Source organism: Peromyscus californicus, unplaced genomic scaffold, assembly GCF_007827085.1.
Source record: "Peromyscus californicus insignis strain IS unplaced genomic scaffold, ASM782708v3 Scaffold_4__1_contigs__length_199733344, whole genome shotgun sequence".
NCBI lineage: Eukaryota > Metazoa > Chordata > Mammalia > Rodentia > Cricetidae > Peromyscus > Peromyscus californicus.
In genome coordinates this window covers 172,303,536-172,326,615 of record NW_026294562.1, presented here as the reverse complement: position 1 = coordinate 172,326,615, position 23,080 = coordinate 172,303,536, and the positions used below count along the sequence as shown (strand labels likewise).

Sequence of the window (23,080 nt, the reverse complement as noted above, 5' to 3'; positions counted from 1 at the left end):
CCCCTGGACAGCTGCCCTCTTTCAGGCTCGGGGTTGAGGGGGGTTGGGTAAACCCAGGCTGGGAAATGGCTATGCTCTTGATCATCCTCCAAGATCCAGACTCCGCCCCCTGCGGAGAAGATTCTGCCCCTTCCCCACAAAAATTTCTGATCGTCCCCCTTCATAAAATTCCTTTCCTCCGAAAGGTCCCAAAAGAAACTCTGGAGCCAGGAAAAGGCAGAAGAGAGGCAGCAGGTAGTGAGTGCTGAAGACTTAAGTTCTGCTGACTTAGAGCCTCCAAGAAGGGTCGTGACCCCCAGGACCCCCCAGCCCCTCCCCGCCCTCTTCTTCCTCCCTCCCCCGCCGCGCGGCCCCTTTAAGCCAAGAGCCGGCCAGTCCTTAGTGGCTGCGCGCCGGCAAGCGTGTGTGAGTGCGCGGGAGGGGGCGGGCACAGTGTCTCCATGGCGACGCGGTGGTGACGTCGCCGGCCGGGGGGCGTGGGCGTCCCGGCCCCGGAGTGCGATATTAACCCGGGAGGCGGCGGCGGGGAGGGGAGAGGCTCCGAGAGGCGAGGCCGGGTGCGGCGGCGAGGGCGTCCCAACGGGCGCGGGACGGGACGGGGCAACGCGGGCACCAGGAGCAGCGGCCCGGAGTCGGGGCGCCTTGCCCCGGGCCCCCCAGCATGAAGACCCCGGCGGACACAGGTGGGGGCGGGGGCAGCACGTGTGGGGGAGACTTGTTGCCCCGGGAAACCGGGAGGAAAAACTTTGGGCGGGGGCTGAAGGGGTTCAAGGGAGCCCGATTGATCCCCAGTTCTGGGGGACCCCCGAGCACTCGAGACCTGTTGCTTCTCGCGGCGCGAGCTGGGGTGCTGCCTGGGAACCCCAATTCCGTGGATCCTTTTGGAATGGTGCGGGTGCTGCGGGTGCTGGTCTTTCCCTGCCGGGACCCGGCAACCTGGGCTTTCACGGATCCTTGGGGTGGCAGATTCCCTCCCTGCCGTTCTGTCACGTTGCACTCCGGGGGCCGGGACGTGTGCGGGACGGGGGGTGGGGGTTCGGTACAGGGGCCGCTATGCTGGGTTCTGCGCTGCGCGGTCCGGCCCGTGACCTTCACGGCGGCGCGTGCCCCGCACCGGGTGAGCGGGGTACTGGATAGCCTGGAGCAGGGCGTGAGTGGGGAGCACGGGACTCGGGGTCCGAGCTGCACCGCCCCTCCCCCGTCTGTCTCCTCGCTCCCCCGCCCGCACTGAGTCGCAAAGTTCCAAAGCGCAGCCCGAACGTTCGAAAAAGGAACTTTTTGTTTCCGACCTTAGAACGCGCCGCTTTAAGGTGGCTCAGGGGAGACCTGGGTACCCTCCTCCGGCGCGGGCGGAGGCCGGGAGTTGAGAAGGGTGGGAAAGATTGGGGTGTGGGGGGGGAGAATGCAGAGGCTCCCTCGTCGTCCTTCCCCCTCCTCGATCCTGCTCCTCTCTTTCAGCGGGCCGTCTTTTCCTCCGCCCCTCTCTTCCCCGCCAAGTTGCTCCTCCTTAAGGGGCCAGGGTTCCCCTCCCCCCCCCGTTCGCTGGGCGGGGGGCAGCAGGATTAACCCCCCTCCCACTCGGACTTTTCCCCCTTCCCCTCCCCCGCCGCCCCCGGGCTTGCACAGGCTGGACTTTGCGCCCGGGCGCGCGGGGGGGGTGGTGGTGGTGGTGGAGGGGGCCTCGCCGCCCCCTGCCCGTCTGCCCCGTCGGAATCCGGCCCGGGGCGGGGACGAGGGAGGGGGGGAAGGGGGCCGGGCGCCGCTGTTCAAACTTGTTTCCTTCCCCCGGCGGCGGCCGCGGCTCGGGCTCCTATGTGCGGGTGTGTGCCCTGACCGGCCCACCCACCCCACCTCCCTGCTCGGCGGGTGGGGGCGGCTCTTAAAGGGCTCGGAGTGGGGCTCCGGCGCCAGGGGATTGGGGCCGAGGAGGGGGCGGGGGTGGGGCAGGGGTGCGCTGTGCCGTAGGGTCAGTCACGTGCGTCCCACTTACTCCCCGACTCCCACAGGCTCACGGGCTGCCGGGCCCTGGGGGCAGCCGGAGCCTCGCCTCGCCCGGGGAGGGGACCAAGGCGCCCAGACAACCCCGCCTTGTCTTCCCTCGGTGTTACGGGCCTTGGCTTGACGGGACCTGTAGGGCCAGTGCAACCCTGCCTGGGGTCCTGGTCGCGTGTAGCTTCTCAGGGGAAGGCGGGGGACCAGAACGCCTCCAGGTCGGTCTGTCTCTCCGACTGCCGGCCACTGCGCGCCCTTCCATCCGATCCTCCATCCCGGCGCTTCTCTACTCCGCCGTGGCTGTTTCCCACTTCCTGTTTTCTTCCCGGCTCTGGCGCCATCGAGGTCTGCCTGGAGTGGGGGAGGTGTTCAGGCCCCCCGGGAGGCAGGCGTATTTTTCCTCAACCCCCCCCACCCTCCTATCTGACCCCTGTAATCCCATAAGAAAAAAGTTTAGGCATTTATGTTAAGTTGGGGGTGGTTTCCCAGAACTTAGGCCCCCACCCAGGCTTGCACAGTCTGGGATATCCAGGTGTGCCTTCTGGGACCCAGCCATCACAGCCCTTCCTGTCTGCAGCCACCTCTACACCCTGTCTGTGTTTCTGGAGCCAGCCCTTCTCTCGGTTGCAGCTGCTTTTTTCCAACCTCACTGGACCCCCATGCCGGAGAGCTCCTGTACTCTCAAGCTTTCTTGCTGCAGAGCTGGTGTTTCCGTGATTTAAGCACGTGGACCCGTATACAACACACACATGGTCTCCTTGCCGGTGCCTGGCTCCTGGCTCCAAGGCCTGGGGAACAGAGCCCCATTGAGACACCCTGACGTCACCCCCACTCCGTCCCCTCCCCAAAGCTGGGAACAGGCCCTCGTGTATGCTGTGTCCTGATGAGGAAAGCTGGTACTAGGGTGGTGCTGGGGTGGGCCTGGGCTTGAGGAGGGGTCTCTGCCAGAAGTGGCAGCCGAGGTCTAGGCCTGGGGGTGGTGGTGCTCAGGGAAGGAGGTTAACAAGGGGGCCTGGGACAGCTCCCAGAATGTGGGCTTGAGGGCTTTCCAGAGCCCCCCCACCTCCTTTCCGAGTTCCCTTTGTGTTGCATGTAGTCTCTCTCCCTCTCTTCTGCAAAGTTTATTTTTAGCCTCCTGCTCCCCCGCTCCCAGGACTGTCGCTGCACACACGTTGCCTGGTTACCGGGACACGGAGGCTGGGGCTGGTGGGCTGGGAAGGGTGGCTTTAATTTTGGGGGGGGAGGGTGGAAGTCAGTACACCCCTCCACCTCCAGACTGATGTCTTAGGGACTTCAGCCCCCCCCCCCCCCCTTGGGACTGGGAGTCAGATTGGAACGGAGGTGGGAGTAGCGTGGAGCTTGGTTCACTGATGGGAGTCAGGAGATTTTTGGAGGTGGCTCCAGGGTATATGGAGGGGTGATTTGATTACTTGGGTTCACAAAGACCCCTGAACCCTAGAGGATATCCTGGGACTTCGGTTCTCTGTAGCAGGACAGAGATAATGGGGTGAACACCTGGATTCCCAAGAGAAGGATGAGGCTTGGGTGCCTGGGTCCTTAGAAGGGTTTGTCAGGGGCTGCCCCTGCTAAACTGAGTAGGGCTGCTGGTTCAGGACTCTGGGCTCAGGTCCCAAACATCTAGAAATCAGGTTCCTGGAACCTGGCAGTGGCTGGCTGGTTTGAGGCGGGGATTTCTGAATGGGGCATATGGACTAGGGGAGGGGATTGCTGAACTGGCCATCCCTTCCTAGGCCCAGGGTTCCGAAGTCTGTGCAGGGGAACACTGAGGAACGAACGCATTTGGAAAACGTGGTCCCTGAAGGAGTGGAACTACTGGTTCCTGCCTTCTCAAGGGGAAGGGACCTCTTCTGGATTTCACATTGGGGTTGAGGCTTTGGGGAGGCTCAGTCTTGCACCGAGACTTAGTTGGTTTCTGCTTGAGCTGGGCCCAAGGGAGGGGGGGTACTGACATACACCAGTTTGGCTAGGGCTTGGGACCCCACCCATTTTTAGCCATATACCTTGGTCTTCTTTCTATAGTGGCTCTAGGGCCCCTGATCTGCCTCCCTCCTTCCTTCCCTTCCTCCCCTTTCCCTCCTCCCACCCCTCCATTACCGGCTGCCTAGTGCTGAATTATTGATGGCCCCTGATTACCCGGGGGTTTGGGAAATAACAACCGCAGCCCCCCCCACCCCAGGCTGCCCACCCCCCTCTAGGGACCAAGTCAGCCCACTGCCAACCTCTACCCAAGGTTAATGCTGGGGGCGGGCCAGCAGGTGGGCAGGGAGTAAACTGAGGATGAGATGGCAGAAGAAGGAGGAAGGTGACAATTCTGGGCCTGCTTGGGCTCTGTCTGGGCCAGGTCCCCTCCATCCAGGTCCTAAGGATGGACTGGGGGAGGCCATTGTGGCTCAGAGGGTCCAGTGCTGTGGGGGGTGGGGGGGGACTCTCTCAGACAGTCTGGGTTTCACTCTCAAGGGAAGACAGAAGCCTCTGTGTGTGTGCAAGCGCTGACCTCATCGTCAACCAGCCACCCCACCCGGCCTGGTCCTTTTAAGAAAAAAAAAAAAAAAAATCTTCTCCAGCTCTGGGAGGGAGGAAGAGCTTCTATGGGTCTAAGAGGAAAGATCATATATGTTTCTAAGGAGAGGATCACAAAAGCTGTGGGGGGGGTGGGCACTATTGGCTCTAAATGGAAGTAGGGGTACATAGAGAGGGCTGTACCCCCATCCTACTGGCCACGTGTGCCCTTTCCTGCCCCTCCCCCTCCCCCACTGGCAGCCCTGCCCGCCGTCCTGGCTTGGTGCCTGGCCCCCTGGCACTGGCCCCGGGACCCGCCGCCGTCGGTTTCCTGTTTCTCCGGGTGTCGCTGGAGCAGGCTCCAGCTTCCCTCCTCCCAGCTCCTGTCTAACCCCTTCACACAGACACACATACTGTCACCTTCCGATGTGAGTCTTCAGTTGGCTGAGGGGAGAGGGCTTTCCTGGTGATGGAAGGCTGAGGGGCTGGGCAGGAGGTGGACTCTAGGATGTCAACCCAGAGCCCCCAACCTGGCATCTTGACCCTAGGCCACTCCCTGTCTCCTGTCCCTAGGGTTTGCCTTCCCAGATTGGGCCTACAAGCCGGAGTCCTCCCCTGGTTCGAGGCAGATCCAGCTGTGGCACTTTATCCTGGAGCTGTTACGGAAGGAGGAGTACCAGGGCGTCATTGCCTGGCAAGGGGACTACGGGGAATTTGTCATCAAGGACCCTGATGAGGTGGCCCGCCTCTGGGGGGTCCGCAAGTGCAAGCCCCAGATGAACTATGACAAGCTGAGCCGGGCCCTGCGGTGAGGAGGGGCTGTGGACCCCAGCGGACATGTGGCAGGTCCCCATGGTTGGAAACCCCTGGTGCATGAGGACAGGTTTTTGGGTTTGATCTATAAGATCCTCTAGCTGCGTGAAGTCGGGCCCTGGGCAAGTCCTGACCCTTGGAGCTCATGGGTCACACGGAGGTATCCTAGGCAGAGAATGTAGTCACACTGGAGCTTCTAGTGTGGTTCTCACTCTCTGGCTACTTGATTTCTCTTTTATGGCCTTTGGCTATTGGGTACCCTTTATGAGTGGCACCCAGCCACATGTATGTCATGGTGCCTAGGTCTTGTGGAGTGTAGCTTGATGGCCCCATGGTGTTTTGTGCCCACAGCTATTATTATAACAAGCGAATTCTGCACAAGACCAAGGGGAAACGGTTCACCTACAAGTTCAACTTCAACAAACTGGTGCTGGTTAATTACCCTTTCATCGACGTGGGTCTGGCCGGTGAGTGTGGGGGATGCATGGCCTGGAGTGAATGAAGAGGTGGGTCTTCTGTGTCCAGCATGGACCAGAGATCTTGATGCCAAATCTCCCTTCTCTTGTCAGGGGGTGCCGTGCCCCAAAGTGCCCCTCCAGTGCCATCGGGTGGCAGCCATTTTCGCTTCCCTCCCTCAACGCCCTCCGAGGTGCTGTCCCCCACCGAGGATCCCCGATCTCCACCGGCCTGCTCTTCATCTTCCTCTTCTCTCTTCTCTGCTGTGGTAGCCCGCCGTTTGGGCCGAGGCTCAGTCAGTGACTGTAGTGATGGCACGTCAGAGCTGGAGGAGCCTTTGGGAGAGGACCCCCGGGCACGGCCACCTGGCCCTCCAGAGCTGGGTGCCTTCCGAGGGCCCCCCCTGGCCCGCCTCCCGCATGACCCTGGTGTCTTCCGTGTCTACCCCCGGCCCCGGGGTGGCCCCGAACCCCTAAGCCCCTTCCCTGTGTCACCTTTGGCTGGGCCTGGCTCCCTTCTACCCCCTCAGCTCTCCCCAGCTCTGCCTATGACCCCCACCCACCTGGCCTACACACCCTCACCCACGTTGAGTCCTATGTACCCTAGTGGCGGTGGGGGCCCTAGTGGCTCAGGGGGAGGCTCCCACTTCTCCTTCAGCCCCGAGGACATGAAACGGTACCTGCAGGCCCACACCCAAAGCGTCTACAACTACCACCTCAGTCCCCGAGCCTTCCTGCACTACCCTGGGCTGGTGGTGCCCCAGCCCCAGCGCCCTGACAAGTGCCCGCTGCCGCCCATGGCACCCGAGACCCCGCCGGTCCCTTCCTCAGCCTCGTCTTCCTCTTCCTCCTCTTCATCCCCGTTCAAGTTTAAGCTGCAGCCGCCCCCGTTAGGACGCCGGCAGCGGGCAGCTGGAGAGAAGGCTCCAGCAGGCGCCGACAAGTGTAGCGGGAGCCCAGGTGGGCTGGCTGAGGGGGGCAGCGGCATTGGCCCCTCCACCGCCACCACCCCAGATCAAGGTGGAGCCCATCTCAGAAGGCGAGTCCGAGGAGGTGGAGGTGACTGACATCAGTGACGAGGATGAGGAAGATGGGGAGGTGTTCAAGACCCCCCGTGCCCCACCTGCTCCCCCCAAGCCAGAGCCCGGAGAGGCACCTGGGGCGGCCCAGTGCATGCCCCTTAAACTTCGCTTTAAGCGGCGCTGGAGTGAAGACTGTCGCCTGGAGGGGGGCGGGGGCCTCTCCGGGGGCCCTGAGGATGAGGGTGAGGACAAGAAGGTGCGTGGGGACACAGGCCCTGGGGAGGCCGGGGGGCCCCTCACCCCACGACGGGTGAGCTCTGACCTCCAGCACGCCACAGCGCAGCTCTCCCTGGAGCATCATGATTCCTGAGAGCTGTGGGCAAGGGCCCCGTGTGCCCCCCCCTTCCCTGAGCTTTTGCTGCCTTAACCCCCTCCCCCCCAAAGCCCTGGAGGTGAGGGCAGCTCCCTCAGCCTCCTCCCTGCCTCCTCCCTTTCTCCTCCCCACATTTTGTATAAAACTTTTAAATTTTTTTTTTAATGGTAGGGTGGGTGGGTGCCCAGGGCTAGGGGCTAATCTCCTTATCTCTGGGTTTCTAAGTTCTGGGCAAAGTGGTGGTGGGGGGCGGGAGGAGGGTGTTAAGGGGGGGCACCTCCATTCTGGGGATTTCTATTTGAACAGAGGCTCTGGCCTTGAACACCCAGGAACTTTTTTTTAAAATTACAATCGTAGGAAGTAAAGCCTTGTCCCCTTCCCTGTTCTCTGCCTCTTACCTCGTCCTCCCCCCTTCATATCCCCTCCCAGCCCTAACCCTGCCTTCCTTGCCCCTCCAGGGGCTGTGAGTGCCTGGGTTTCTTATACCCCACAAGGTTGCAGCAGGGGCCAGAGGGACAATTTTATAAACCAAAAATTCTGTGGGGGTGGTGGGGTGGGAGGCAGAGGAAGGTGAGGGGTGCCGCCTATGGGCCACAAATCTCTACAAGTGCCTGTTCCCCACTCCGCCCCAGTACTGGTCCAGTCCCTTCACACCCACCCCCAGCTGCTCCTCGGTCTGGCCCATGGGCAGGTGGGTCAGGGGACAGGAAGGGGGTCCCTTGAAACCAAACTGGAAGCCCCTCTCTGCCTCCCAGCTGGGGTCCCGGGGTGGCCTGGAGGGCTGTGGTCAAGCCTTATTCTGTATTGGGAATGGAGGGTGGGGTGGGACATAAGGGGGCTGCTGGAGAATGTATTCAGAACAATAAAACTTTGGACCTTTGCATGTGGTAATCTGTCCTAGGTACGGGGTGCCGCCGGCCACAGCATCACCACAGGCTTGCCTTAATTCTGGACAGGTCTGGACACACCGGCTTCCATCTGAACAGGTCAAATAGGCCTGGGGAGTTATTGGCCTCCTCCTCTCAGGTGGCACAAACCTCAAAGTTGATGATTAAGGTCTCTGGCTTTCTCTAGTCTTGTATTCCTTGACTGGTTTCTTATCATCCAAGCTGCCTCTTGGACCCTCAGCAGGGTTGAGCCTGGTGTCCCTAGTTCTCCTGTTAGCTGAGCTGAATTGCTCTTCCCTCCGGCTCTGACTGCTAAGCCACACCCTGATCAGGTCCCCAGTTGAGGGTCTTGTACGCTGCTCATCTCCCTTAAGTGTACAAGGAGGAGGGTGTAGTGGTCCGTACCTGTAATTCCAGCACTTGATGAGGTAAGTTTAGGGCCTGCCTGGGCCATATAACAAAAGGGGAGTGTCGTGTTATCACTGCTGGGGATCCTTCTGCAGCGAGCCCGGCAATGTCTTGAAATGCAGATCTTGGGCTGGAGAGTCTGCTCTTCCAGAAAAATCTCAGTTCCATTCAGAGTACCCATGTAGGGTGGTCATGACAACCGGTAACTCCAGCTCCAGGGCACCTGTTGCCCTCTTCTGGCTCCTGGCACCCATGCAGAATTGGCATACATTCACACAGATGACACATTAATAAAAATCTTTTAGGAAATTGGTATGAGTGTTTGGACTGTATGCATATTCGTGTTATCATGTGTGCCGACTGTGCCCCAGGTCAGAAGAGAGTGTCCGATGCTCTGGAAGGAGATAGGGATGGTTATGAACTGCCACATGGATGCTGATAACTGACCCTCGGACATCTGCAAGAGCATCTAATGCTCTTAACCATCAAGCCATCTCTCCAGCCCCAATAAAACTAAATCTTAAACCCTCGAAGATAATTGGTAATCTTTGTCCCACCAGAGTGATACCCCTAGCCAGCGGGTTCTGCGAGGGTTTTATCCCATTAAAGATGGCTGGTCTTGACATACTGTGTGTCATATATTCAAGCATTTTGGTTCTTTAAGCATTCAACAAAGGGCTTCATTAAACTTGCCAATGACCTAGAGCTGCTGTATTCAGTAAAGTGGCTTCAAATCCTGTGGTCTTGCAACAACTGGATTTTCCAGTGGCAAGCCAAGATGGCCGAGTCCAGATCATGGTGTCCGAGATCTTAGGATTTGGTCGATGATGAGCTCATAAAGCTTGAAAACCAGATTAGAGAGCTGAGTCCTGAAGGAACTCTTAACAATCATGAAGAATTCAGGTTGTGGTTGCTGGTAGATACAAACCCCACCTGAGCAGTGCAGGTGTGATGCCTGAGGCCCAGAAAGGGGGAAGGGGTTCCCCCAAGGCCATACAGTTGCTAAGCGATAAGAGTGGGAATTGAGAACTCGGGCCTGTTGGACTGGCTTCGCTATAAAACACCACCCTGTGCAGCCCTGAGGGGGAACCAACATTGAACTGGCAACTGCTATCTACTCCTGCACTTAAACTTCAGCCTGTGCCAACCCTGGGGTGGGTGGTCCCAGATGATGCTTTCAGTTGGCAGTGAGGAGATGATCCAGGACTGGGATACTGGCAAGAAACAGGCTCCTGTGGCAGCCTGTGGGCAACTGCTCCCTCTCCTGGGTGATGTAAGCCATTCCCTGGGGTGGGAACCACTGGGTTATTTCTGGAAGTTGGGATGAGACATATCTCCTGGCAACGTAGATGGAGCTGAATGGCTAGTGGGGTGATAGAGGAAGGCGGATGTTGTCATTGCAAGAAAGAAGCAGGGCTGGTTAGCAGCCTCAGCAGAACCCTTCAAAGCACTTCTAATCACATGACTGGTAAGCGTTCAGCTTCAGAACCTGTCCAGAGGTCAGATCATGGTCTAATCAAACTTGTTACCCCAGATTTTAACTGTGTGGGATGTCACAGGTAATATTTGGCCTTAAGGACAGCAGCTCTCCCCAGGTTTTTAATCGCCCACCTAAATCCCTTTGCAGGCCTGGAACATTTCCTGCAAAATGCCCTGATCCCAGTGTAGTGGCACATGCCTCAAGCACTGGGAAGGCCGGTAGGAGGATGGCTTCTGGTTCGAGGCTAGCCTTGCCACAGAACAATACCCTATTTCTTCTCCTTTTTGGTTTTTTGAGACAAGGCTTCTCTGTGTGGCTCTGTCCTAGAACTCACTCTGTAGACCAGGCTGGTCTTGAACTCAGAGAGATCTGCCTGCCTCTGCTTCCCAAGTGCTGGGATTAAAGGTGTACGCCACCATGGCAGAGGAGGCTCTATTTCAGAAGAGAAGAAGGGAGGGCTGGAGATGTGGCTCAGTTGGTAGAGCGCTTGTTTTGCATGTTCAAGACCCTTGGGTTCAGTTCCCAGCATCACAAACCCGTCTTAGTGGTACACGCCTGTAATCCCAGCATGGCCTAGGCAGGAAGGTCAGGAAGACATCTTCAGCTTCGTAGTGAACTTGAGGCCAGCCTGAGCTGAGACCCTGTTCTCAAAAGAAACAAAACAAAAGACACATGACTTTGGTCCTGAGATCTTTGCTTCCAACTAGAAAGTCCTCAAATCTTTCAAGGGCATTTTACAGATGCATTCATTCCGCCTAAAATCCCATTTGCAACAATAGCCCTCCTCCCATGAACCTACACAACTCCAAAGTCTCTCCCTTGTGTTTCTTAGCCATCCTTCACCTATTCAGGCTGCTCGGAGATCCTCGTAATTTCTCATTCTCTCACATACCTTTCACAGAGATCTCTTGAGATTTCTCCATCATGCCCCAAACAGTTGTTTTCCGCCTCTTAGAGTCTATCAAAGACTTCTTTTATCTCTTCATGGCTCCCCATCAATTCCTCCAAACATCTTTAGGACCCTCTTAGACAGTTGGAGACATTTTACAGATCATCTCTGACATTCTCCGTCCAGTGCCCCACGGAGCTCAATGCAAAGACCAGCCCACTGCTCAGGTCCCACGGGTCCTGGCGGTTAAATAATCAGTTATATCCTGCCGCACACCCGAGTGAGACTTCTTGGTCCTATGCCTTAGGGCTTGACTTAAATTTTACTTTTCAACTCCGAGCAGCCGTCAGAGGGCGGCAGCCATCCATCCATTCGGCTGTGCTGCTCCAGAAACGCCCTCTCCAGTCGAGCATGAAGTGTGCAGGCTTGCAAAGGGGGCGGAAGTACTCGCGCTTTGCCTTCTGGATAACGTAGTCTAAAGAGGCGTTAGCCCTAATCTGTCTCCGTGTCCAGTGAGAATTGCAGTCGGGAACTGACCGAGTCGACTGGACGTTAGGCTTCAGAAAATCCCCAACAATTAGTACGAACACAGGTTGCGAGTAAAGCACAGAGAGAGGACAGCACTTTGATCATACACACACAGTTTCCCAGTATCCTTTGGAGCTACTTCTTTTCTTCCGGGTATTAGTCGGTAAACGGGGCGCCTCAACAGGCGCAGGAAAGCTGAAACTGCTTTTTGTAGCCGGTTCCCTTCTTTTGGATTCTCTAGGATCCTGTAGTTTAGAAAATTGGGGGTTCAGGACAGAAATAGTTATCTACCTACCTATATATTTTTTTACATTGGGCAGCTCATCCTCTTGGTCTTAACCATATTACTAGAGAAAGGTAGAATATCTGAAAACAAGTGTTCTGAGACACGGGACTGTTTATTCAATCCTTTGAGAATGCAGGGAGGAAACGTTTTTCTCTTCCCAATATGTGACCACTTGGGACTCCTTTTTCCAGCAGTCACTGATCGGCTTAGGCTCATTCTTACGACTTAGGGACCAGGGAGGAGACATTGTAACTCATTACAGTTTCCCTTGGGAACTGCCGTCCTTAACCTTTCACCTACACTCCCAGCCATAGTGCTCCCTATGGACTACAATTCCCAAGAAGCCTCTGCGCCTAGCTTCACAAAGAGTCAGATTCCACTATGGACTATTCCCAGCATGCTTCTGGCTGATGGTAGCTCCCATCCTCGTCCTCAAAACTGTCTTGAACTTCATTTCCCAGAAGACATCAGGCTCACTGAAGCAACGCGCTTAACTCTTGGTGTCGACTACATTTCCCGGAAGGAACTGCGGCGCAGCTAACTGGGCAGAGAGAGTGCGATGCCTACTCCATTTCCTATCCTATCTTTTCCAGTTACAGTATGTACTTGGGGTTTGAGGACCACTTGAGACTTCATTTCTTAGCGTGCTTTATAAGCCTGTCTACACCTGCAATGCGGTGAGGGCGTGGTGACGACTCCATTTCCCAGTGTGCTTCACAGTTCAAGAACTGAGTATTCACGAGTTTGGACTCGATTTCCCAGAATGCACCCGGCTCAGGAAGTCACCGACAGCCCATAGAGTTGGCGGGTAACTGGACTCCATTTCCCAGCATGCCTCTGGCTTGGATGCCGCTCGAGAATGAAGTAGATAAGGTTTCATTTCTGATACCCGATGGGGCTTGCTGTTGCATCTGTGTAGTGAGTGTGTGGCTCTGGCTGTGTTTTCCGAAGTGTTTCATGTTGTCTTTTGGCAGAGTCGGATGACATTACCCAGGACTCTATTTCCCGACGTGCAGCGCGGAGCCCCCCCCCCCCCCGCGCTGCCGGCTCTGAGGTCTTGAGAACTCCATTTCCCGGCGTGCTGTGCGAGTCGTGGGTGGCGACAACGAAGCCGACCGCAGAGGGACTTCATCTCCCGGCGTGCCCCGCGGCGGGCGCTGGGCCGGAGCCGGAGCCCGAACGGCGCGGCCTGGAAGAGGCCGGAGCCCAGGGGAGGCGGCGGCAGAGGCAGCGGCGGGGGCAGCCCAGGCAGCCCGAGCCCCGCGGCCTGGGCCTGCGCTCGGCGCCATGAGTGGCGGCGGGCCTTCGGGAGGCGGCCCTGGGGGCTCGGGCCGGGCGCGGACCAGCTCGTTTGCGGAGCCAGGCGGCGGAGGCGGAGGCGGTGGCGGCGGCCCCGGGGGCTCGGCCTCCGGCCCAGGAGGCACTGGCGGCGGGAAGGCGTCAGTCGGGGCTATGGGTGGGGGCGTGGGAGCTTCGAGCTCCGGGGGTGGCCCCAGCGGCAGCGGCGGAGGAGGCAGCGGTGGCCCCGGCGCGGGCACTAGCTTCCCGCCGCCCGGAGTGAAGCTGGGCCGTGAGTACTTAGGGGCGCCCTGTGGGGTGGTGATCTGGGTTTCCCAAGCCCATCAAACGGCGATCAGATTCTTTCATGTTCTCAGATAGAAGCTCGAGGTCACCGTGCTGCTTCAGGCTGGGATCTGAGCTCTCTGTCTTCCCAGATAAAGGAGTTTCGGGGTTACCATCACTTGGAGTTTAGAATCAGAATTACCAACATCCAAGAAACAGAGGTCACAGGCCCCATTCTTCCTGTATCCAGTATCAAGGTCTCGGGTACTTGACGACGTTGCCATCCACCAGAGAACAGGATCAGAGGTCATAGTACTTGCCAATGGTGATCTAGGATTATTGTCCCCTAAGAGACAAGAATAAGATCACAGCCACCATCCTATACAAAAAGGGGGTGTTCATTTCCTTTCCATCAGAAATGAGGATTTGGATTGAATCTCTTTTCGAAATACAGATTTAGGATTACTAATGTTCCCACAGAACAGGGCCAGGCTTAAAACATAAGGCCTGACATTACCACTTTACCCCATTGAAAATGTGTAGACTTGTGTCCCCAATGGGGACAGCAAATAATCATTGCTGTTTATAAATAAGAACAGATTGGGAATAACATGGGCTTCAAATCAAGCTCCTCGGCAGTGTTCTTTTAAAAAAATGGGGGGGGGGCGGGGCCCTTTAACAAAAATGGAACAGGATGGCATGGGTTACACCTACTATAAAACATGGGTTTGAAGTGGCTGTCTTTGGCTTTAAAAAAGAAAAAAGCAATATAGGATTATTTTTCAAAATGTCACTCACTGCTCCCTCCCAATTAGAATTTGTTGATAAGTTTCCTAAAGGGCGTGGGTGACTAGGAATGGCACCAAGGTTTGCTGCTCCTCAGAGACTGGGCACCAGGACAGAATATCCCCTAGCAGTCCGGGAGATCAGCTGCTCCATTCTCAGGTCAGGTGCTCCTCAGGACCACACAGATGGAGAGGCCAGGCCAGTGCCCATCCCAATGCAGAGTGTTTGGTAACAGTAACAGCATCCCCATCCTTACCCCCAAGGGAGGGTCAGGGCATTGTCACTTCGATCAGTTCATTTCTGTCACTCAGGAGCAGTGGTAATGGTCCTAACTTTGCTGGGGAGGACTGAAAAGTCAGTGCCCTCTGACTGAGAATGGCCAAAGTTTTCCTGAAGAAAGAACACCCCATAGTTTCTGTTCCTTTGAGTGGAAGATGGTACCTTGTGCCTGCCCTGCAGAAGGGGCCAAAGGCTGGGGAGCCCAGTGTGGCTGGATTCTATACCTGAGGTGTTGGTGGCCCCCACCACCAAGTGACTTGCTGATGTTTGCTAGAAGGAGAAATTAGGAGGTGCTTACCCTTTAATGGAAAGTATGTTTGCATGTCAGTGTCCTCCAATGTGGGAAGTAGAATTTAGGGTTCCTTGGAGAGAGGCTCCAAGTCACTGGAGTACTTAAGCTCCTCCCCATGCTTAGGCATTGAACCCAAGGTGTGTGCCAGACAGTTACTCTGTCACGGAGTAATCGCTGTCCCTTCCCCTGCAGTGAGCTTTTTGAACAGCTTTCCCTCCCTGGGCCGTGGTGGCCAAAGAGGAAAGATCAGTGGATTGTATCCCCTTTGTTCCTTAGGTGACAGCGGGAAGGTGACCACAGTGGTAGCCACTCTAGGCCAAGGCCCAGAGCGTTCCCAAGAGGTGGCTTACACCGACATCAAAGTGATCGGCAATGGCTCGTTTGGAGTTGTGTACCAGGCACGGCTGGCAGAGACGAGGGAACTGGTGGCGATCAAGAAGGTTCTTCAGGACAAAAGGTTCAAGGTAGCTTGGGTGGACTGGAGGTTTGGGGACTGGGAGTGACTGCCAGTTGTGCCCAGCAATAGAGATGGTATCCGGAACTTAATGTTCTTAATATTGTAATGTGTGCCATGATACACATGTGGAGGTCAGGCAACTGTTGGGAGTTGGTTTTCCTACTACTGTGGAATCCAGGGATCGAACTCAGGCCATCAGGCTTGCATGGCAAGCACTTTTATCTATTGAAACATCTCACCAGCCTGAGTCTGGGATTTCAGTGGGACCTGAGCATGGGCCTCAGGAGAAAGGAAGGAAGGGAATGAACTGGGAGGAAGCTGGGAAATGTAAATTCCAGAATAGCTGAGAGCTAATGTTTACTGGGCATTTCTTTAGTGTAAGTGCTTGACAGGCAAGTTCTAATTTAATTTACCTGAAGCATTTCTGAGGGCAGGTACTGCTGCTATTCCTGCCCTACATCAGCAGAAATGAGGCTGCATAGTAAGGGGCCCTTCAGGGGGAGGCTCTGGCCTGTTGACTCCCGAGTCCTTCTCCTCAACCACTTGGTCACATCTCTTCCAGAAGCAAAGGTCTGGTAAGGCCGATGCTGGTAGCTCTGAATGTCGTGCTCTGTCCCAGGTGTCGGCAGGTGCCCAATGGAATCCAGCCTTTTGATGCTCACTTGAGTCACTTGTCTGGGTGCAGGGAAGGGTTCTGTCTCTGGAGGAAAGGGTGCTCTGTGAGCTAGCAGAGGCCTGGGGAACTAACAGGAGAAAGAGAGGGAAGTGGAGGACTGTACCAGATTAGATGGGGTAACAGCCTGGGTCTGGGGCTGGTCAGTGAAGGCTCTTAGGAGGAGCTCTGGGGTGTCAGTCAGACCTTGATGGAGCTGAACTGCAGAGATGAGAGGGATCTGGGATCTTCTGAGGCCCTAGAGGGGGACAGACAGTGGCAGGAGGCTCAGGCATGGAGTGGAAGATGAGATTGGAAGTGTGGAGCCTAGGGTCTAAGCTAGAGTTGTGAGTACCCAGTACTCACAACTGAGAGGGTGATAGAGGGTGATGGGGGTCGGGGTGAACCAGGCAACCACGGCTATCTATGGCTGCTTGTGTCCGTGTTTGGTGGTGATGTTTATGTGGTCTCATTTCTTTAGTTTCGGTGGTATGTGGGATTGAACCCAGAGGTTTGTGCATGCTGTGCAATTGCTCTACCACTGAGCTAGCTAGATCCCTAGCACTCTTTTCTCTTTATTTTGACACAGAGCTGCACTAAGGTGTGCCTAGACTGTCCTTGAACTTGAAATCCTCTTGCCTTTGCCTTCTGAATAGCTGAGTTCATAGGCCAGCACCACCAGGCCTAGCTTCAGTAAATTTTCCAAGAGATGCTGAGGGCTGGCTTTATGAAGGAAATAATTGAGCTTTACATGTCAGCAGTAGTTAGAAAACTTCTAAGAAGCAGGTTGAAGTAAATACATTGGTGGCCCAGGACTAACTGATCTATAGGCACCAGCTTGCATGTGAGGGGAAGGGGCCAGGGGTGAAGGACTAATCCTCCTCGTCTCACTCCCCCAGGCCTTGGAGCCTTGAGTTTGGAACACAGGGAAGAGCTGCCTGCTCTGTTAGCAGAAATAGGTGTGGGGTGGAGGTGGTGGTACTGGGGCCAGAGGGAGGCAGGGGATCGGATGTACTGAGAGTCTCCCTTTGCCCTCTAGAACCGAGAGCTGCAGATTATGCGTAAGCTGGACCACTGCAATATCGTGAGGCTACGGTACTTTTTCTACTCCAGTGGGGAGAAGGTGAGACATTGGGAATCTAAGGTGTGTAGGGTATTGCCATACTCAGATGCTGTCCATTTTCCTGCCTGCCTTTCCCAGGAGGGCCTGTCTGTCCCTCACTGTTCTCTGCACACCTTCCCTCTTCCCTTACAATGTCTCATCTCTCCTTTGCCCTCCAGAAAGATGAGCTGTATTTAAATCTGGTGCTGGAATACGTGCCCGAGACAGTGTACCGGGTGGCCCGTCACTTTACCAAGGCCAAGCTGATCATCCCTATCATCTATGTCAAGGTAGGCAGGCAGGCAGGCAGGCTGCTGGAGCACAGGCCCACAAAACCAGGGGCTCTGGGCCAACTATGCCTATGGGTTCCTTCATCTTCCAGTTAGGTTGGTCTTTGGAGGCCTGTGCTCCCCATCTTCAGCCTTGTAGCTTGCAGATGGGTTTGGCTAAGTCCAGGGGAGGGCCAAGGCAAGAGCTTGCCAAGGAGGTGGAAAAGGAACTGCTCCACACAGTAGGACCATTGGGGTTGGGGTAAGTGCGAAAGCCTAGAGTCAGAGGAAGGGTGCGGCCACACAGAAGAGCCAGGCAGGCCTCTCCCTGTATCACCTGTGGGCCTGTTCATGGTTCAGCACTTGTACCCAGGTGAGCTGCTGCTGATGTGGGCTGTGCCTGTGGCTGCTGCTGCTGCTGCTGCTGCTGGATTATCTCTACTGGGAGGGCAGTTAGCCAGTGCTGAGTAGTTCCTGAGGCACAGCTGACTGAAACCCAGGCCTTGCCTGTGAAGAGCTGTTTGGCCGGGCATGGTGGTACACACTTTTTGTCCCAACACCAAGGAGGCAGAGGCAGGAGGATCTCTTGAGTTCAAGGCCATCCTGGTCTACATAGTAAGCTCCAGGACAGCCAGGGCTGTCTTTAAAACAAAGACCTGTGTTTGATGAGGTTATTTTTAGGCACGATCACAGACAATGATAAAGCTGAGGAGCTGCTGCTAATGTAGAGGGCCACAGGGAGTTCTGGAAACTGAACACCCCTTCCCTGCCTGGGGGTGAGAAAGAGCAAGGAACGCTGGGAGGAGAGTAGTGTGACACAGGCCCAGGAGGAGGGGGGTCCCAGAAACAGCCTTGTGTGTTGAGGTATATATACATCAGGCCCAGGGGATGCAGGAGAATGCAAACTCAAAGGTCCTGGCTGCATGTAGTGGTGCATGCCTGTAATCCCAGCACCGAGGAGGCTAAGGCAGGATGGTTGCAAGTTCAAGGCCAGCTTGGAAGCCAGTGTATGACCCTAACTCCAAAAAATAAATGAATAAATAAATAAAAATTTTAAAAAAATTTCCAGAAAGGTTCCATGGGTAAAGATGCTTGCTACCAAATTTGAGAACCAATTACTGGGACTCACATGTTGAAAGAAAGAACCGACGTCAGCAAGTTGTCCTCTGATTGCCAGTTGTGGTCTGTGGCGAATGTGTGACCCCCTCCCCCAGGGGCGGGCATGTACACACAATCGAAATGTAATACTAATTAAAAACAAATCAAAACTAAAAACCTCACTTAGGTTCTAGTCAGTGGGTGTAAGGAAGGCAGGCAGGAAATGAAGCTGGAGAAGAGCTGTCAGCAGGAGGTGGTTTTGGGGAGAGGGAAGCAGAGGGCCTGGCCCACACCCTCTGTTATGGCAAGACCTGGTGCCACTCCTAAGGCTCATGCTGGGGGTGACTGGGTCAGCAGTTCCCTATGTGGGGGCCAGGCCCAAGCCCAGCATGCCATCCTTAAGCTGCAGAATCAGAAATGGGGAATGAGGCCTTCCGGCCTATTCTGGTAAGTCCAAGTGATTGTGGCAGGCACTAAAGTTCTAGAACCAGGGGTTTCAAACAGGATTCAGGAACTGAGGCCATGGACAGCCAGCAGGGACAGTGGCCTGATGGGGCCAACAATGTGCGTGTGGGAAGCAGTGGGCTGGAGTTGAGCTGTGTGTGCCCTGCCCATCTTAGGTGTACATGTACCAGCTCTTCCGGAGCTTGGCCTACATCCACTCCCAAGGTGTGTGTCACCGTGACATCAAGCCCCAGAATTTGCTTGTGGACCCCGACACTGCTGTCCTCAAGCTCTGCGATTTTGGCAGGTAGGTTTGACCTGGAGCCTGTGGGGTGCCTAAAGGGGTGAGAACCTCAGCCTTGGGTTTATGCTTAACCCTGCCGTCTCTTCCCACAGTGCAAAGCAGTTGGTTCGGGGGGAGCCCAATGTTTCCTACATCTGTTCTCGGTACTACCGTGCCCCAGAGCTCATCTTCGGAGCCACAGATTACACCTCATCCATTGGTCAGTTAGGGGACGGGGACTGGGGAGTGGCAGTCTTGGCAGGTTTTGAGCTCTTGGGCACTGTTGCAGGCTTGGTGATTAAAGCTTACCGTCTGTTCCTACACTGGTCCTCACAGGCCGAGGAGGCTGGCGCTGGTGCACCTTGTTTGAGCAGCTAAGCAATGGAAGGCTGGCTGCTGTGCAGCTCCCCTCCAGGGGCTCAACAGCTGGCCAGGGCAGGGCTGAAATTTCAAAACTGACTTGCCTCTAGACCCTCCCAGTCAGCCTGTTCTGTTAGAGGGAAGGGGATGGCAGTAACCTTGAGGGAACTGTTAGCAGGAGGGTATGGCCTGCTCCTAGGGCCTGTCTTTTCTGTCCTGAAGGAAGGCTGAACTGTGAAAGAGTTGAAGGGGAATGTCAGTCTGAGGAGCTGGTATGGTCCTCAGATGTGAACTTGAACCATGCAGGTCAAGGTACAGAGTAGGAATGGGGTGAGCAGGCCAGGCCACAGCTCTTCCCATGGGCAGAACAGGCTAGGCGGTGGGATAGCCAGTCCAAGATTGGAGGCTGTCTTGGGGCCCAGAGCACACAGGTGCCAGTTGGCAGGGTCAGGCCTTGTGTGGGCCTAGCTAAGAAGCAGAGAAGGATTTAAAGGGTTCATTGGGGTCACTCACAGAGGGCATGGGGGCTGTTTAAGCACAGCTGAACCAAGTGGCCCTGGAAGTTGAGGATCAGGCTCCAGTGTTCCTACACTGGGTATGGTCTTGGGCCAGCACCTCTGAGATAGCCATGCAGAGCAGTGTGCGCAAAGGAGTGGGCTTGGTGGCTCGGGCTGCCTAGTATTGAACCTCTACCCTTCCCTTCAGATGTGTGGTCGGCTGGCTGTGTACTGGCTGAGCTGCTGCTTGGCCAGCCCATCTTCCCTGGGGACAGTGGGGTGGACCAGCTTGTGGAGATCATCAAGGTGAAGGCAGGGGCAGAGCCAGGGAGGGCAGGGGTGGGCCTAGGAAAGGGCCCTTGTCTCACACCCCTCCCTTTCCTTTACAGGTACTAGGAACACCAACCCGGGAACAAATCCGAGAGATGAACCCCAACTACACAGAGTTCAAGTTCCCGCAGATCAAAGCTCACCCCTGGACAAAGGTAGCAGAACTAGGGACATACACAGCATGGCTGAAAGGGTGGGTCCCCTTGGAGGCCAACTGCTCTGGGGACCTGGCTTAAAAATCATGGCTTGTGGGGTTGGAGACACGGCTTAGTGGTTAAGAGCACTTGTTACTGTTACAGAGGACCTGGGTTCCAGTCCCAGCATCCACGTGGCAGCTCACAACTACCTGTAAGCCAGTTCCAGGGGATCCTACAGGCATGCAGGTGGTCAAGGCACATGCAGGCAGGCACAACATTCATAAAGTAAAATAAACAGATCTAAGACATAAAAATAAGTTATGACGAGGGGGGGGGGGTCTTGAAGTTATCCAGGGAGTCAGTCAACAACACTTTGAGATTTTGAAGTTTATAGAATTTTAAAAGTTGAGAACCCATAGGTAAATACAAGATTCCCATTTATGTAGTGGCCAGGAAACCCAGCTCAGTGTTTATGCCTGTTTCCTTATTGGGGAGTTGGACTGTCAGGGAGGCAGGCAGCACTGAGGCACACCACACTGGTGCCACAGCACCCACCCACTGAACTCTGCCCACAGGTGTTCAAATCCCGGACACCACCTGAGGCCATCGCGCTCTGCTCGAGTCTGCTGGAGTACACTCCATCCTCGAGGCTCTCCCCACTAGAGGCCTGTGCCCACAGCTTCTTTGATGAACTGCGGTGTCTCGGAACCCAGCTCCCCAACAACCGCCCGCTTCCCCCCCTCTTCAACTTCAGCCCTGGTGGTGAGAGCACAGCTTGGGCCTTGAGGAGTTGTTGGGGGATGTGGAGGGACAGGACTGGGAGCTGAGAGTATAGGGCGGCCCTGGGCTCAGCCAGATGTTTCCACATTGTAGCTGGATGCCAAGGCCTTCTCCAGTTTTACACTTAAGAGTCCTGTGGCTAACCACCTGGCCTTGCCATAACTGGGTCCCTGTTGGTACCCCATCCTAACCCTAGCTGGCTTTCCAATGCCCTGCCTCTCCCTGACTGGGCATGTGAATCCCTGTGTCTAGAGCTCTCCATCCAACCGTCTCTCAACGCCATTCTCATCCCTCCTCACTTGAGGACCCCAGCAGGCCCTGCTGCCCTCACCTCGTCCTCACAAGGTAAGCTAGGGAGCACGTGTTGAGGGCTAAAGCAGCGCATGTGAAGTGGGGGCTGTCCTTGGTGACAGCAGTTTCCTACAGGTTTTCAGTTGTTGACATTTGATGCACAGAAGGCGCATTTTACAGTATGTCAGCAGCCAGCTTTATAGGGCAGTACTGCCCACATTTAAGTGCCAACTAGACGACCAAACATTTCTTGGTCTGAACAAATACACAGAAAGTTGCCCACATTTAAAGACTGGGCCATTTTGGTTAAAAACCCAGCTTTCCCATTCCTTTGGGGAAGAAAATTGGATTAGGCAGCGCTGGTCTGCCTTTCTCCTGACAGCAGCTGGAGCTCTATCCAGCTGCCCCCTTCTCCTGTGGAGGGTGGCTCCCTGATGTGAGCCACTGTAGTGTCAAGCTGGCCCTTTGGCATCTGAATCTGTAGCCCTGCACCTGAAGTGACAGCTGTCAGCTTCTTGCATAGTGTCTTGAAGGAAGGTGTGCTCTCATGGGCACGGGGTGGGGTACAAGGCAAAGGCTAACTGTCCACTCCTCCCCTCTTTCTTCAGCTTTAACTGAGACTCAAACCGGCCCAGACTGGCAGGCACCTGATGCCACACCTACCCTCGCTAACTCTTCTTGAGGGCCCCACCAACTACCCCTCCACATCCATCTGGGAACTCCCAAGTGGGGCTGGGAAGGGGGGCCATAGCCCATCAAGCTCCTGCCCTGGCTGGGCCCCTAGACTAGAGGGCAGAGGTAAATGAACTCCTACCCCCAACATCTAGGCCCTCCCTCCCTTACCAGCCTCACCTTTGTGGGGGGCTTTTTAAAGAGGATTTTAACTGGTTGTGGGGAGGGAAGAGAAGGATGGACAGGGGATTTGGGGGTATGAGGACCTTCTACCCCCTTGATCCCCTCCCCTCCCCCAGGCTACCACTCCTTCCCCCTCCCCCCCATGTCCCTTGTAAATAGAACCAGCCCAGCCCACCTCCTCTTCCCTTCCCTGGCCCCCTGGGTGTAAATAGATTGTTATAATTTTTTTCTTAAAGAAAAACGTCGATTCACACCATCCAACCTGCCCCCCTTCAGCTGTACCCCCCTCTTGTCCTCTGCTCCCAAGGCTTCCACCCTCTCCCCATCCTGGAAGGAGGGAGTAGGGAAGAGCCCCTGGTGTCTTAGTTTCCACAGTAAGGTTTGCCTGTGTACAGACCTCCGTTCAATAAATTATTGGCATGAAACCCTTCTTCCTGTCTGGCTGCCTGTTTCCACAGAGGTGAGGGGGTTCAGGGTTTGGAATAAGTTGTACCTTAGGCAGGGGGACACCAAGAGGCTGGAAACCCCTAAAGCACTAGTACTTATCCACCACAGATGTGGGACCTGCCCATGACCTCGCACAAACCAGCTGCTTCAGCTGGGGAAGGGTGAATGTCCTGGGTGATCAGTGAGACTGGAGTTCAGAGTGGTTGAAACCCCAGAACGTAAGAGGCAAAGTCAGGACTTGAACAAAGGGATGTCTTCTGCAGGGTCCAAATGGGACCCTGGATGATGAGTCTCTAAGGCTAAATGTCTGTCTGTAAACTCAGTGGGGTGGGTATGTATGGACAGGCAGATTCCCAGGGCTTAACTCTGAAACACTTGCTTCACTTCTCTTAGGGATGTTGCAGCCTCGGGAGGGTGGAGGTAGAGAGCTTAGTTTTTCTCTCTTTTTTGAGGTGGTCTTCCAATTATAGCCCAAGTCTGCCTGGAACTGGAGATGATTTTGCAT

The 23,080-nt window shown here is 55.6% G+C and overlaps 2 protein-coding genes and 1 long non-coding RNA gene across 3 annotated transcripts; 2 read left to right on the top strand and 1 right to left on the bottom strand.

Annotated features, from left to right (window-relative positions):
- Positions 1–535: 535 nt before the first annotated feature.
- Positions 536–8,055, top strand: Erf (ETS2 repressor factor). The gene is given in 5 exon segments (XM_052763527.1): positions 536–683; positions 5,086–5,320; positions 5,677–5,792; positions 5,895–6,754; positions 6,756–8,055. Coding segments are annotated over 5 exon segments (1,650 nt in total). The 5' UTR covers positions 536–661; the 3' UTR covers positions 7,173–8,055.
- Positions 1,258–2,872, bottom strand: LOC128125803 (uncharacterized). Its single transcript, XR_008223231.1, has 2 exons — positions 2,574–2,872; positions 1,258–2,343 (listed from the first exon to the last, which is right to left on the bottom strand). It is a non-coding gene; the product is annotated as an uncharacterized LOC128125803 (long non-coding RNA).
- A 4,774-nt stretch (positions 8,056–12,829) lies between the features above and the next one.
- On the top strand, positions 12,830–22,558 carry Gsk3a (glycogen synthase kinase 3 alpha). The gene is made up of 11 exons (XM_052763528.1): positions 12,830–13,223; positions 14,850–15,037; positions 16,722–16,805; positions 16,964–17,074; positions 18,772–18,902; positions 18,992–19,098; positions 19,944–20,041; positions 20,125–20,220; positions 20,778–20,964; positions 21,235–21,327; positions 21,882–22,558. The coding sequence occupies exons 1-11, from the start codon at positions 12,941–12,943 to the stop codon at positions 21,953–21,955; spliced, it is 1,452 nt and encodes a 483-aa protein (XP_052619488.1). The 5' UTR covers positions 12,830–12,940; the 3' UTR covers positions 21,956–22,558.
- The last annotated feature ends 522 nt before the right edge of the window (positions 22,559–23,080 follow it).